At 46.4% G+C, this 16,263-nt stretch overlaps 2 protein-coding genes across 6 annotated transcripts in view; one reads left to right on the forward strand and one right to left on the reverse strand.

Moving 5' to 3' along the window:
• The window catches only part of KLF3 (KLF transcription factor 3), a 29,434-nt gene extending 24,039 nt beyond the window's left edge, over window positions 1-5,395 (reverse strand). For 2 of the 5 annotated variants that reach the window (XM_005435253.4, XM_014276911.3), the window contains exon 1: window positions 656-4,029. The gene's annotated coding sequence lies outside the window, so the exon portion shown is untranslated. Of the gene's footprint in view, window positions 1-655; window positions 4,030-4,049; window positions 4,193-4,827 lie in introns of those variants that run through there. The other 3 variants (XM_055704145.1, XM_055702895.1, XM_055701601.1) reach the window with 3 other exon arrangements.
• Window positions 5,396-5,493: 98 nt separating this feature from the next.
• The window catches only part of LOC114014820 (uncharacterized), a 66,281-nt gene continuing 55,511 nt past the window's right edge, over window positions 5,494-16,263 (forward strand). Inside the window, exons 1-2 of the mRNA XM_027799815.2 lie at window positions 5,494-6,619; window positions 15,695-15,810. Coding sequence (XP_027655616.1) covers window positions 6,298-6,619; window positions 15,695-15,810 — 438 coding nt within the window. The 5' untranslated portion in view covers window positions 5,494-6,297. The remainder of the gene's footprint in view (window positions 6,620-15,694; window positions 15,811-16,263) is intronic.

Genomic DNA, 16,263 nt, shown 5'->3' on the forward strand with positions numbered 1-16,263 from the left:
CATGCGGTTTGGGGGTTTTTTTCCATTCTGACTTAGTTTACCATTGAAAACCTGTTAGAGCTTTATCTTTCCATTTGGCTGATCTATGCTTACACTTCCCTCCCCTGGGAGATACCAACGACGACTACAAAACCCTCAAAGGAAGCCTTGGCATCAAGTGAATGCTTAACAGGGAAGGGTTAAATCTCTCCTAAAACCAGCTCTGCCAAACTTCATATTCTGGATTGGAAGCAACCAGCCTTGGAATGAAAAGACAAAGCTTCAATGCTGACAGCATAAAAGAACTCTAAAAGACCTCCTGTTAGCGGTGTTAATTAATATTAAAATGTTGGTTTACAAAACTATTGTAATTTTAATGTCAGTTCCTGATTTTGTAGAACTTCTGGCTACAAAAAGGTGTGAACCACAAAATTTACTGCATTTATTATACACCAGTTTCCAATATTAAATGCAGTTATATGCAACACTTTTCCTCTGTCATGAGAAGAAAGATTAAACATGTCTGAAATCCTTTGCGAAATTCACAGTACCAGAATTAAGATATTTAATCAGGTTCTGATGGGTAAACTCATCCATAGTTGGATGAATTAACAGAAAAACAAGTAAGTAAAACCAACTGAGAATAAAAAATGAAAATAATCGATAAACAACTTACCAAAACCGTGTGGCCAAATACTTCTTGTTATCTCGAGTTCTGAACAGACAAAAAACAAGCTGATGTAAGGATGTGCATATAATTCAGTAAAAATTATTTTTCACACACAATTAAGCCCTGAAAGAGGAAGTTTAAAGCATGTATTTCAGATCCTTCTTAAAAGACAGCTGTAATGATTACAAGAAGCAAATTTTTAGCATCCAGAAGAGCAACAGCAGGAACTAAAAGATTACCTAAAAAATGAGTGAAAGAAAGGGGTAAAATGAAAGGGTGGAAGTATTTCTGTGTGTACAGAAACAATGCATATTCCGGCCCTAAGTGACACAGAAGAATAAACACTCCATCTTGCATTTTCAGCCAGGGCCTGATTCAAAGCCCATTGAAGTTAATGCAAGTCTTTCTCTTTATTTCAATGAGCTTTGGCTTGGGTCCTTTAGCTCTTCTTCTGTCAGATCCAAAGCAACAGAAACATTTACGTTCTCTTTCTGAATTTCCTCTTGATGTTTCTCTACGTCTGCCTGCAACAGGGTGGGGGGACAAGAAAAATATAAAAACAGGAATAAAAAAATTATTTTTATGCCTTCAAAAATACAAAATGTGGGACAGCCATACCTATGGTATTCCAAAGAAAAAATAGCCAGCAGTGCCTCATTTTCTGAATTACATCTGGAAGCCAATGACTCTTCTAGTTTCTATATGAAGAAAATACCTATTCCTTTTGAGATCTGGAAATAAGAGTGCTTCTGGTGGCCATTCAGGTTGGGTAAGGGCAGAAGCCAAAACCCTCTTACAAATACGAGCCTACACATGTGGATTCTCTTCTCACACTCTTTTTATACCAGTGTAACTCTGTTACTTTAATGGAGCTATTCCAGATCTACTGATGAGCAAGTGAGAGCAGAAAACTGGCTCACAACTTTTGGAGACTTGAGTACTAGTTTTCAGTGAAGGGAGTGAAGCTCTCCAGTTCACCCCCATAACTATACTGGAGTCGAGGGCGTATGTTAAAGGTTAACTTGGGAAACCTCATTATGACATAACACAGGCATCTTAAGCAATCGTTGAGTGTGTAGAGACATGATAACTCATTGGGTGGGGATTGGGAGTTGAGGGGCAGTGACAAGGGGCCTGGAAGAGGCTACTGATCTGCCAGAAAACAGCCTGAAACAGGAAAGAGCACCACATATGCCACTTGGAATGTGTGACGCAAACCCCAGCCTTGAAACAAAGAACAGGAAACAGCTCTGCTGGCTGTGCTGGGGAGAAAGCACAGAGAAACATTTAGGCGGCCCTCCCTGACCCTATATTCATGAGCAGCTGGAGTCTTTTAAAACAACAACAGTGGGTGGAGGTGTTTGTTCATTGGGTGTGAATAAAAACACTGTCCTTATGCAGGGGCCCTGCCCTATTTACAAACAGGCTCCCTTAACATAAGGGAACAGGAGATTTTTAGACACCACAGGTCATGATGATTAGCTGGAACCTTCCCTAGGACTAGCTGGTTTATTACTGTATTTACAGAATGCCAGCAGCTAAACAGAGCTACAGCTTCAGGACATCGAATAGGCAGCGCCCAGCCTGACAGCAAGCACCTCTGCAGACAGAGCTAGGGCGATCAGACCGCTGCAGGAGTGGTTTGTAAAGCCAGGTGTTGGTCCTGGACAGCCTTTTGTTCAGCACTGCTCAATAGCTGAGGACCAACATCATTCAGTGCACCCGCGAGTATTTTTCTAAGCTATCACATGCTTAGCCTTCTACATCCCTGTTTTGTATGCAGTCACCCCTCACCTCAGGATCTGATTTTTCTGTGGTATAATGCTTTTATTATTGAAGCACCCGAATACACAGCTGAATAAATGAAATAAACTGACATGAGGCAGAGGAAAAGCGCATCTTGTCTAAATGTCATGCAACCAAGTAACTTGGACATTCATTTTCCTTTAAAGCTATGGTTTCAAATACTCTCTCTGGACTTTCATACTTTGCATTCGTTATTTATATACCATGGGTGGGACAGCTAGTATTATCCAATGTGAGAATGTGTTACAGCAAATTACGTGGATGAGTACCACAGCAACACTAATAATTGCATTAATAACTGCTGCAGGGTTTCATGGCTGGAGTTTAACAATGCACACGAGGTGACAACTGGCTAGTACAACATCTACACAGCAATGTGTGGGTGTAGGTTTTATGCCGATAATATCAGTTCCTTACTTTTTTCATACTGAATATCTGGAAATGTAAGTAATTTGGTGGCTGTATAACTCCCATCTCTTATTACCTGAGCCCTCGACTAATCTCACTCACATCTACATCACTATTTATCTGTAGACTTTTGGGGTTGGCTAAACAGGTGCTGCATAGGTCAAATCTTCACAGTACCTAAAAGCTTCCTTGCAGCTCTGCTGTTTAAGAGAAAATTCTGCTTGGTTTCTCAGGGAAGGGAGAGACCATTTAGAATCTTCCCCTCAGTCTCCCCTGAGGTCTTTAACACAGCTATAACGGGGTGTGAAGAAAGAAAAAGATATATTTGCCTGCTTGGGAAAAAATAAAAAAGGCCACTCAAGTCAGTTTCAGGGGTTTTTTTGTATTTTGATACTCGACAAAGTATTATTAAAAATACAAGAGGAAAGTTAGTTTGAACTAAATCTCTCCTGGGTCATGCAGGATTATCAAATCCATAGGCAATCCCTGTCACACAAGAAGCAGCTAGTTCCTCCATACATCAAGACAGTGTATCTTGAAAGTATTCTACAGACAAGTCACCAGTGAGCCGCCATGTAATCCTTTGTTTTCAATACAGGTAATAAGCATTTATGGGTGTTAGTTTAAAAAAGTCTTCAGAGATATCAGCCACCCAAATCCAGCTTTTCCCAACAATAAAACCTGCAGAGTCCAGCTCCACAAATAGTGACACTTCCTGAACTTTCAAAAGGCGAGGAACCAAATAAAACACAGCAGACAGTGCAGGTAAAGTACCCGAATCACCAGGGAAATACACAAAACAACTTTAATGTATTTTTTTTCACGTAACTCTGGAATGCCCACTGGAGCCGTTCTGAGATCGGTCTTTCTGCCAACCGCCCGTCAGGTGCTGCGATCTCCCAGCGCTGCCTCCCACTGCCGAACCTTCCTTTTCCAGAGCTCCCCTAGCTCTGCCAGGCACTCACCTGACAAAGGTCCAAAGCAAATAACCTCCCTATTCCCATTTCAGCTTTAGAAAAAAAACCCAATCGGCATCCAGAAAAGGCAAGCTAATTACGTTCGTTATTTCTGACTCCACAAAACCGCCGTGCAGTCCCAGGCGTTTTAACTTCGCCTGCATTACGAAATGCTTGTAAGCACGGTTAGATGACAATACCAGGGGTAGATTTTTAGGAGCCGCTCTCACCCTCGACTTCACCGGGAGTTAAACCGGGGCCACGGCGCCGCCGATCAGCTCGGCGCTGCCGCTGCGACACCGCCCAGAGGCGACCTCCCGCCCGGGCATCTCCCCAACGCCTCAGAGCCGAGGGAACCCGCTGGACTTTTCACCTCAGCTTCGTCCGGCACGGTATTGCTCGCGGCATCCGCTGACACCTCTGTCCCCCATCCGAGACAAGCCTGTCACACCCCGGCGGGAGGTCGGGGGCTGCGGCCCCCTCGGCGGGAGGGCGGCTCCGAGGGGCGGGCGGCCCGCAGGACCTCCCGCCAGGGGCAGGCGGGCGGGAGGCCCCGGGCCCCCTGCCACGGAGCGCGGCCGGCGGGGGAGGGCGCCGCGGGGGTGGCGGCCCCGGCCCCGGCCCCGAGCGGCGCCGCCGGCCACACAGGTGCGCTGCCCCCCCGGGCGGCGGCGGCCGGGCAGGACAGCCCCCTCGCTCCCGGCGCCCCACCGCGCTGCCGGCCACGCGAGAAGTTTCACAGGCGCCGCGGAGGGAGCCCGGCGGTGAGCAAGCCCCCGCCGCCCCCCGAGATCAGTCCTCCCCCCTCCCCGCAGCTGCGGCCCGACGGAGACCCCGGCCCCTTCGGCCCCCGGCGCGACTGTGGCTCCCGCTCCTCCTGTTGCCGGTGTCGTCCCATCCCCTGCCGCCCCGGGCTCCGCGCCGCTCGCAGCGCCTGGAAACTTTCCTCCTCCGGCACCGCCATCCCGCAGCCGGCACAGCGCGGCCCGCCCCCCCACCCCCACTTACGCTGGGCGGGCGGTACGGAGGGCGCCGGGCCTCCGTCGGCTCCCTCAGTGCCGGGGGTCGCACTAGGTGGCGGAGGGCTGGGGGCACTCCAGCGGCACCGAGGCGCAAGGCCGGCGTGTCCCGCGTCCCCGCGGCTGAGACGCCTCGGCGGTGGCTCTGTGTCTGTGTGCGAGGAGGAGCTGCCCGCCCGCCGCCCTGCCTCCCGCCCTCCGCCCGCCCGCTCGCCTTGCCCCCGGGCTCCTGGCACCGGGCCGCGCTGTCACATGACGCCGGCGCCGCTCGCCCTGCCAGGCTCCCCGGGCCGGCGGGGTGAGTGGCGGTGGGAGGGTCACGGCGGGGAGCGCGGCCGGGCGGGCCGGGCGGTTCCCTGCCCGCGGGGTGGAGGCTCCGCCGAGGGGCTGGGGCGAGTCACCGCGCACAAACAGCCGGGTACGCACTGACTCCGCGCTGCCCGCCCTGCCTCCCGGGGGCAGACAGACTCGCACAGACACTAATTATCCCCAGCAGCGCGGGGAGGGAGGGGAACGGGGCCGCCGCCGCCCCGCTGACAAACCTGCCCGTCCAGCTGCTCCTCCCCGCCCGTGTGTCAGGCAGAGGCGTGCGCCTGGCACCCGGCCCCGCAGCGCACCCCTTCCCCTCCCTCCCTTCGCGCCCACCCCGGCCGACCTGCGGCGGCGGCAGCAAAACAACAGCAACACCCAGCGCCCGGGGGGAAGGAAGGGAGGTGCTCGCTCTGGGGCGCTGCCGCCGAGCTGGCTTCGCCGGCGGGGGCTGGGAAGGAGAGCGGGGAGGCGCGGAGCCGGGCGGTGGTTCACCCAGAGCTGCTGCCGCGGGGCTGCCCGCGCCGCGCCCCGTCGCGCCGGAGAGGTGGCCGGGCCGGGCCGCGGCCGGGCGAGGCGAGGGGGGCCAAGGCGAGGGCCGGCGGCGGGGCGTGGGGCAGAGGCGTCGGCCCGCCTCCGCCCCGGCTTGGCGCCTCGCCCGACTCGGCCGCCGGGATTGCCGGCTGCCTGAGGCCCCTGCCGGGGTGGTGCTTCTTACGGCTGCGATCAGCCCGTCGTGCCCGGGTGCGCTCCCGCCGGGGGGAAGCGGCGCTGCCAGCTCCCCCCGGCTCGCCCTCCCGGAGGCGCGGGCGGCGGGTCGGCCTCCCCGCGCCGCCCCTGCCTGCCCAGCCCCGCGGCTGCCACCCGCCGGGGGCAGGGGTGTGTGTGTCCCTGTCCGTGTCCCCGTCCTCCCCTCTCCGCGCCCCCTGGCAGCTGCAGCTGCCCTGCCCAGGCGGCGGCTGGGCTGAGGGGCCCGGGCCGCCCCCGGCGCCGAGCGGCTCCCCGCGCTGCCGGGGCACCGGGGCACGCCGTGGCGGCGCGGGGGTGAGCTTGTCCCAGGACTGCGCTTGCTGCTTGAGACCGTTTTCAGCGGGGTGGCACTGCACGTACCGCCTGTGAAACGGGAGCCCCTTATCTCCATACCCACAAGATGGATCGAGGGGCTTCGCTCAGAGCGACGCTTTTCAAAAAAAACATCCTGGCCTACTGTCTCGACTCCATCGGTCAGGGAAAGGTGCTGCCACTGATTCACTGTTTTGCATTTAAGGTTGTTACAGTGTGCCACAGAAAATTAAATCCTCTCCTCACTGATGTATGGCACCTAAAAGTGACGCCAAGGTGGAGGCAAATGCTATGCTTGGCAAGGCCCTGTCCTACGGTGCAAACTGTGCGGAGGGATGAAAAGCCAGCAATGCTTCTTGTGGATGGAGTCCCTGCAGGACTCCGATCACACGCTTCGTCTCGTGGGCAAGGTCAGTGGTAGGTGCTGAGCATTTCCAGTTCCATAGGATCCATCTATGTATTTAACTGCCTGAATAGGACCCTAATGTGACATGTCAGGGTCTTGTACGTTTGCACTGAAATTTCTGTTCTCTTTGATTATTATTAGCCAAGTCAATAATGCTGTAAAAGCAAAACAAAGAGGGAAGGGAAAAGGATTCGGGAAGTGTTTTCAAATGCTGTGTGCAGGCACGCATTCGGTCTATGTCTTTATTTCTAGGATGTTTTAATGCATCCCTTGACTTAGCTTGCTAGCCTGTATGGCTTTAAAAAGCAAACTTAGACACCAGTCTGAAGCCCTGAAGGGTATGACTCAATGGCATAACAATAAATTGTAGTATCTCCTGCTAAGTAATTACACCGTATCATGTCACAACAAGGTATTGTTGAAATACTATCATGTAGCTCGTAAAGTGTCATTTTTTTATTATAAGCTTATAAAATAAACAGAGTTGCTGTGTTAGAACATAGGGACACAAAGCATTTCATTAGACCTGTGAAAAGGAGCTGCTGTAGTTTTCTTGCATGAACATGCTCAAGATAAAGTAGTTATGTTCCAGTTTTGCATTCTTTTTTTCTGGGAACTAGCAGAGGTTACACGGCTAACTAGAACCCTTAGGTCAGAGGCAGAGCTGTTTTGATGTCAAATCATGAGAAATGCCAAAATATTTAGTAGTAGCTAGCATGCCGCTCCTGATAAAGTCACCGGGGTTTCCTGCTGACTATTATCTAGGTCTGGCCTCAGATGAACCTGTTCTAATCAGCTGTAATTTTACTGTTTTCTTGTGAAGTCACTTTGGACTTACGTTGGCAAACAAGAGGCAGGACTGGGAATGATGCTTTTGTGGTGCCAAGCAAGATTGTACACCTGTCAGCATTTTGTTGCCTTCCTGCATTTGGTTTCATACTTTAACAGTTCAAAAATTTGAAGGAATGTTCAAATTCTGATGGGACTAGAACCTCATAGATTTTAATGGGAATTGAAAAACCAGGAGGGAGAAGCTGGGAACACACAGAGTCCTTGCCATCTGGTTAGCAGACCCAGCAGTTTTAACCAGGTCTGGAAGTGTTTCTAGATCAAAGGGCTAGCTGATGGCAGCCCATAACATCTTCCAGCACACCTCCCCTCTGCCCATCCTCCCTGCAGCGTTTCAAATGTTGACGTGCTGAATGATTTCTTTCTCAAAACAGGAGTAAGAGAAGTGGTATGTAAGTCCGTGCTATTGAAAAGATAAAGAACATTGCTTGGGTGTCCTTTGGTTTGTGGCACATGGCATGAGCCCTTGCCATGATAGGGAGCATTTGACGTGACGGAGTCTTGAGGATCCATACTCCCGAGCATTAGGGAGTGCTGGCACATAGAAATTTCTGATATAAGCAGACAGGAGGTGGTACATAGAGTGGGTGAAGAGAAAGTATGGATCTTTGGCTTGAACAAATTGGTCTTAAAATGTTGAATGCAAAGGATGTCTGTTAAATGACCAAATCCAGCCATGGTGAAATGAACCCTTGGTACAATCAGCTAAATTACCACTGTGATGAATGTGACTGAAATTGTGCACAAATTTATGCTTCCCAAAAATCAGTTAAAGACAAAAGAAATAGTTAAGAATTTTGTGCACTTTTTCAGTCCTTAGTTCAACTTCAGGTTATGGGCTGAGGTTGGAATGATTTGCTGGTCCCAAGCAGTGCAAGTGTTAAGCTGGCATTTCTTCCAAGTTTCTCTGTGTTACAAAATGTACTATATAGTCAGTGAGTGGTATTTATGCAGGGAAAATGTCCACTGGAATCAGTGGGCTTTTTCCATAGTCCACAGATACAGAGTAAGTCATAGACATGTTTGAGGTATTTGGACATCTGTGTATAAAGTTACTGTGTTCTGCAGAGTTTCAGGTCAGATAGTCACCTCGTACATCTGGTGCTCACTGAACTGCTTCTGGAATGAATGAGACAGAGGTCGTCACATAGCCAGCAATATTCATTATTTTTTGTTAAACACGATTTACATCTTAGAAGAACCGTAAATTTCACACTTAACATGGTATTTATTTATAGCATCCAGAACGTTTAATCTCAGCAATACGGTGATGATACAGGAAGGCCGGTGTTGTAATTTCAAGTTTTTAGAAATGTGGAACTTGAGACACAAATAGGAGTTTAAATGACTTATAAGCTTAGGTATGTCTACACTGCCGTCACAGACATACCTGAGCTGGATTTAAACTAGTCAACTGGGAAGCTGGTAGCAATCCAGCTGTGGCAGCATGGAACTTGGAGCTGGCTGGAAAACATGCCCAAAACCCGGGTAAATGCTTGAGTGGTTAGGCTGGCCTGAAGTCAACAACTAGACTACCACCGGTGCCCAAGCTAGCTAATTTAAAGCTTGCCTGGCTGCGTTTACACTGCATTGTAGTCACATCAGTTGTGACTACAGTATAGACATACACTCCTGTGAATTCTTTGACAGTCCTGTCTTATGGCGGACAAATTTCCATGCTGTTCTGGGAGCTGGGAGCCGTTGTGGGTAGTGGTCCCTGGGAAAGGCTTTTGCAGGTATTACAAACCTCACAGTACAACACCAGATGCGCTTTTATTGCGTTGAAACTTCCCATTGAAAGCCCATTGAAACAGTGGGCTCTCGTCTTGTAGCCACTGGGGCACGCGAGCAATCCGTGAGTCAGTCTGTGTGTTTGCATAATTGGGACCTTATTGTTTGCTCGGAGGAAGGGCAAGGCGGTGGTGAGCAAGCCAGGCTCCCGGCTCTGGCACGCAGGTGCGGGCAAGAGGAAACCACCGGAGGAGCTTGGGCAGAGCTGGTGCTGAGGTGCATGGGGCCTAGGGCAGAGGCAAACGCCCCAGCCCCTCCCGGCCTTCCTCCTGCCCACATACGCTGGGTGACGAGTCCTGCTGCCTGACCTGGCCCAGGTCCCTCCCGGCCTGCCCCTTCCTGTGGCCTGAGGACCAAGGCAATTGCTGTAGTTCCTCACCCCTGAAATGAGTTCTCATTTCGTGCAGAAACAAATTTAAAACACCACAACACAAGGCTCTTTTGTGCTCAGCGCCTCGCAGAAGGAAAGGATGGACGGCTGCTCTTTCTAGTTAAAACCACTGAGTCGCACATGACTGCTTTTAATAAAAAAACAACCCTCCGAGGGTCAGCCCTCAAGCCCACTGCAGCAATCAAAATTGCAGAGTCAACATCTGGGGACTGGGAGTGTGTGTGTGTTGAATTTCTTTTTACATGTTGATACTTTTTGAGAATAAGCATGTTTTTGTTGCAGGTGTAACCTCTACTGAAGGCTGCTAGGCTTGAGTTACTTTATTTGAAGTGTAGAAAGATTGTTGTATTAAGTATTGATGTCCAAGATGTGGTTGAGGGACACTTGAGATTTAGATAGCAGAAAGAATAGCAGCAATTTTGGAAGTAATAGCAGATATATATGTATAAAGATTGTTGGGTGTGGAGACCAAATTCTCAGCAAATTTATGCTGACATGGACTCAAGAGGAGATGTGAGTGTTGATGTAATTGAGAATACAGTCTTACAATCTGTGTAGATGCTCTGTCTCTTACTACTGTTCTTGAGCTGTGTTACTATAATGTAATTTTCCTCAGTACTGGGGCTGGAATTTCTTCTCAGAGTGTAGGACAGGAAAAAGATGATGTGATTTGCTCATACAAAAAATACATGTTTTCCCAACAGAAAGCAAAGGGAAACACATGGATAAGAAGTAGGTTACTCTGTTCAGCTCAGTTCACTGCATATAAAATGTAAACTAGTCTGCTTATGTAGTTGTTGACTTTCACTGTATAAAAGAATTGCTGAGTGTTGCAAGATATGCTGTGAAAGTCTTGAAAATATGGGAAGTCCAGAGAAGTAATTCTGCTCTTTGCTATTCTCAGAAAATCCTGCTATGTGCCAGTTAGAAAGTCAAATCGTTAACAGATGGAAGTTGACTTTGCTGTGCAAAAGGTGATTTAGATATATCTGTATCTACATCTACTGAGTGTCCATATCATGTAAAAGTCACTTTTGACTTTGCTGAGTCAGGCAACTCGATGGAATGCCAGATTACTCCTAGGAAAAAGATAGGTCTTGGATCTTCCAGGAGATAGTTAAGGCTATCTAACTATAGTAGCCTGTAGTTAAGGCTATTGTACCTCCAGTTATTACTTATTTTCTTTACTGCTGGGGAAATAGAGAAATTTTAAAGTTTTCTGTTACTGTTTTTTGGTTTAATTAAAGCATTTCTTTCCCCACTTTGTCATGTTTTATAATGTATGGCTTCAGCTTTATGTAACTTGACTAGGACACAGTTTGACCTTCAGAGGTCTTGTATATCCAGAGATCACAGGTTTTTAGGTGTCCTGCTAGAATGGGAGAACAACTTTGGGTCTAATTTGGGTGATTGAGAGGTGTCTTCAAATATGGAAGATGCTAACACACATTTTTGCATTTTTTTCCTCCTTTCACATTTGGGGAGTTTGTTTGCTTGTGCAATTTAAGATGTACCATCAGAAATTAAAGTCCAGGTCTGACACAACTCCATTGACTTACTGGAATTTACACAGTCACAAATGACTCATAATGCTCAATATTCAAAAAGAGCTTCCAAAACCATGGTTTTTGGGGGTAGATATTTTGTGTGGGTTTTTTTTTTTCCCTTTACAAAGCTGGTACTGCTTAAAAAAAGTGTACTAGCACAATTTGAAAAGTTAATGTAGAACTGAAGAATATTGTATCTCTTTTACTCTAATGTCATTAAATACTTACTGAAAAGTTAGCACATTTCTTTGCTGAATTGAGAGGTCCTTAAATGACTTGCCAGACAAAGAATAGCCTCTTTCCTTTGTCTGAAGAGATGTACTGAAGTTGGTATGAGATTGGTTCCTTCCCTTGCTGTTTGAAAAAAAACTTTGCTGAATCTGACCACTTTGGACTACTTGCCATCTTTAGGTTGGTTTTTGTATATTAAAAACATGTATCAGTATATTAAAAATATCTCTGTAAAAAAGTGTTTCAGTAAATGCTGTGACAGCCTAGAGAAGAAAGTGTCAGGGAGACCTAACAGCAGCCCTCCCCAGCACCTATGGAGAAGTTACTGAGAAGATAAGGCTGAAGCTGAGGAACACAGTGTGAGAATGGGAGACAGTGGTCATAAAATCAAGGAGGCAGGGGAAGTCCAGCCGAAAGAAGAAAAAACAGTCTTTTGCAATGAAGTTTTGGAACAGGTTGGCCAGAGAGGCTCTTACATCTTTTCAAAAGGTTTTCAGGATCTGACTGAACAAAGCCTAGACAAATCTGTTCTGAATTCAGAGCTACACTGAACAGGACATGGGACTAAATGACTCCCTTCCAACCTGACCCACGGTGTGGTTCTGTGATTCTGCATTAAGTACCACTTTTAGGGGAAGATAAGGATCATTATGTGCTTTAAAATCAGGCTGTTCATGGCAGCCACTACCTATAAAATGTTGTACTTGTTAAACAGAAAACCTGAATGAAAACAAATTGCAAGTTAAAATTACCATAATGCAGACATTAACAACACAATAAAGGAATGGCCAGTGTCTAGTACTATATACTCCAGCAAGAATGGTATCTGTTGGTTAAAAACAGAGAATAAGTGCTGTTCTCTATTTTAACCAGCAATACCATCAATTTTTGTTATTTAAAAAAGTTTTCCCTTTGCTGCATACTCTTAAGTAATAAAAGCAAAAAACATTTGGGAAAATAACATCCTTTCAAAAATATTTTTTTTATATATGTCAACATGTCTGATTTTTTTAACATCACTGCTGTTTTCATGACACTTTCAGATTGCTTTTGTAAAGAGATGTTATTTAGAATTCCAATGTACAAACAAAAAGATTAATGTTCTAGGTGATATCAGCTAGAGTGTGAAATACAGTCCCCTTGTATGAAATGTATTTCTTCGCTTTCTGCACAGACACCAAGTAATACCATTATTGATCCACCAATTTTAATGAAAAGTTATTTGACAGAAAATTTTAATTACATGCTTAACAATACAGTTTCTGTAGTAAGGAAAAGATATCTTTCTATCTGCAGAACAAGATTCTAAGCACATAAATTAATGAGAGAAAACAGCTGTTAGAGGTCTTGCTTTGCCCACCCGTGCCTTACACTTCCAACTTCAGTGTGAAGCATAGATGAAATTTCACTAATACAATACGGGAAAATACTTTGAGACAGTACAGCCAGCAGAAACTTGAGATGAGGATTATCTTGTAGGTCTGGTTTTTCATCCTAGCTAGGGTGTGTTACCTTAATAAGTAAGCCAAATAATTACTTATTTACAGATTCAGCAAATGGTAAGGTCACACTGGCATTTCTGAGCGAAGAACCACATTGAACTGATTGGTTAAAATGGCCTGAATTTATCTGAAATACTCTGGTATTAGTTAGAATTCAAACAAAGTCTATGGGATTGTAAAAGAAAAGGTACTGGGGTAGCAGGGGATGTGGCCAGAACATCCAAAGGCATGGGGGTGTACTACATAGTTACGCTGCTTACAGCTCAGTTTATTGTTCAGGATTTCGTTAAGAAATACTGAGTGACATTAGAATGACATGAAAGTGAAGAAACTATTTCACAATATGTGCAAGTCTTCCAGTTGTGCTCATAGATTTTTCAGTACAATAGGAAAAGCATTTGTACAGTGTGTTTCGCCAAACACCTTCGTAATTTTTCATGAAATCAGATAAAACTTGCACCAGAAAAACATTTTCCAGTCTAAGCTTAAGGGAAGAGTCACCATTTCTGTTCCTTAATCTACAACACTTCATGTTACTATTACATTTTTTTAAATGACCAGGTCCTTTTTTAAGTCCTCAGCTTTTCAACGTGCATTTTGAGACACTTTTGAAGGAACCAAATTGTCATAAAGAGAAGGAGTCAGTATGTCCTAGAAATTGTTCTCTGTTGGCATTTCTAAAGGCAAACTGGGCTGCTTTTTGTTCTTGTGGGGCTTTTTTTGTTGTTGGTGACTGAAGGAGGAAATAGAATTGAAATGTCTGTATATGTAGCTGTGCACTACAAGCACTGGAGTCATGACCACCTACCTCCCTTCTCAGTGCTGCATGATTTAATCTCCCTCTTTGTGTTTACCTAAACCCTGTCTTTTAAGTATGCAAATGCAATGGACCTGTGTCTGACCTGTTTTACATTATTTGGGAAAAGTCTACTAAGTTAAGTGGACTAACCATACACTTTTTTAAACTGGTGTCAGAGGCTGTTCCAAGTACTGTACTGCACACATAGCTTGTGAATACTCAGATCATTGAAGAGTGTCTGAATGGCCTTTGTTTCATTAAAAACTGCACATGGGTTAAAAGCCCCAATGTCAGTATAAATGACATTTGAAGAGCTGTAAGAAACTGGGGTGGCAGGTAGATGCAAAAAAAACCAGGGAAGGTGAAACAAGGCTTCTGCTCATAAAATCTGCCAGCCTATATTGCCACGTGATGTTAATTAATTCTTACTCACTTGTGGTCCTAAATGACTGTGCCTGATGTCTCTGTCTTCTTGAGCTTTGTCCTTGTTTTACTGAAGAAGCAGCATCAGCATCAGCATTGGTACTGGTTGTAAAAGGAGCATTTGCAGTAGCTGTCAAGAAAGGCGAGACTACAACTGATGCTAGTTTAAACAAAAAAACAGTTGGGCATTTTATATGCCTGCGATGCAGGGAATCTCCATTTCAGCTGTCTTTTTCATTGAACTTTGATGATAAGCATCACATACTCGCTAACAGAATTTCTCTTTGCTGCACTTCTGTTAAATAGGGAAGCATGATCACCATTTCATTCATGGAAAACAGAGAAAGTATTAGCAGGGAAGTGTGAAAATTACAGTGTGAATCGGTAGATGCTCTGTTAAATGTTCAAATGCCTGTCAGTTTGGAAATATGGACCTAGACTTCAGTGTTTCAAGGGGTCAGGAACTGAACCCGCCTTTCTTGAAAATATTGAGAAATCAGTGAACTGTCCTTCTCCTTCTCACATGCTGACATCCACTTGGAATTCAGCTGTATTTGGCAGAGCAGTAGAGAATTGATGGGCTTTGAGGATAGTGGACTTTTTCTAAGTAATTTCCAAAATTGTGAAAATGATGGTGAAGAAGTCAAATGCCTTTAAGCACTTACAAGTTGGTTTAGAAACTTCTTTTTCCCTACCATATGATAAAGAAATATTCATGAGTAATAGAGAAATGCCTGAGGCCACGAGCATACCACCGTGGTTAGGTAACTTTGCTCAGAGTTTGCTCTGAGCAAGCTGGTGACTTTTGAACTGTGCTTAGCCAGCCACCACCGCAGGTCTCGGCACAGGGACAGCGCTGACACGACAACTGACCAGCTCTGCTTTTTGAGCTAGTTAGCTGGGCTGCATGGGCACATGGCACTCTGGGCCTGCGGTTAGCTTCTTCCAAGGCGGGCTGGTTTCTGTGCACACCCCTGTCCTGAACAGTCCAGACACATGCAATGTACCTTCATTACTGTTTCCAAGCTGTGGAATGTCTGCTTGTGTGTGTTGCCGTCTCTCAATGTCTGAACAAAGTCTGCTATTACCCTTTCAATATTCTTAATGACTATCCTATGACTAGTTTCACCCAATCATTCCCAGATGCTTCAGCCACATTCAGTCCCTTCTGGGCCAGAGGGCAGGCAGACAGCCTCCCAGACCCGGACAGAGGTGTGAAGGGTACCTTTCCCTCCCCTCCCAGTACTCTTGCACCGAACAGTCTCCCCTGTGTAGGGCTTGCACGGGAGGACACTGTGTGTCCCTCCTGACATCCCTGCCCTTGCTGCTGCAAAGGCAGCTTATGTAACTTTGTGAGGCTGGATTCCAGTATCTATAGTAACATTTAAACAGAAATGAAACAGTTCCCAAAACAGGAAAAAAGTTATTGAAAACTATCCATAAACAAGATTTTACCTCTCCTGGGTCACACAAGTGACAAAACGTGGGTTGTTGGATCTATATAAACCGTCAATGAGCTTCTTATTCCTATTGTCTCCTTTCACAGTATGCGGGAGAGATGGAGGAGAGGAAGAGGCCTTCAGAGAGGAGACAGCTGACCTGGAACAGGAACAGGGGAGGATGGCCATGTGGCCACTTTCTGAAGATCCTTTCAGAAACTTGGTAAGAGGGTTTTTCTAGGCATGGGTGTGGGAAGAGCCATGGGGATGTTAATAATGTGGGCACTTTAAAGTGTATTGGTGCTGGGAGAGCACTGCTGCTTGCGTGCCAGCTGAGGAGTCTGCCTGGGATGTCTGAATTACATGGGACTGAGAAGACCAAGATCAGGAGGACACAAAGATGGCTTTTCAGTCGAGTTTACTTTTCTCTGTCAACACCGAAGGCATGCTCTCTTCAGGCTTCTTTGGGTCCCTTATGAACAGCAAAGCTACTCCTATGATGATTGCTTCTCAAAAGAACTCCCTCAGCAAAACCTTCTGGTGAGGCATGACCAAAGCAGGTTCACATCAGTGGAGAAATTCCACCTTTGGTTAACAAAAATTCTGCTGTAGCAAAATTTTATTGCTTTGGGGAAAATAATTATTGAATTAAAAATGCAAATTAATGTTTCTCTCA

Source organism: Falco cherrug, chromosome 1 (assembly GCF_023634085.1).
Source record: "Falco cherrug isolate bFalChe1 chromosome 1, bFalChe1.pri, whole genome shotgun sequence".
Classification (NCBI taxonomy): Eukaryota; Metazoa; Chordata; class Aves; order Falconiformes; family Falconidae; genus Falco; species Falco cherrug.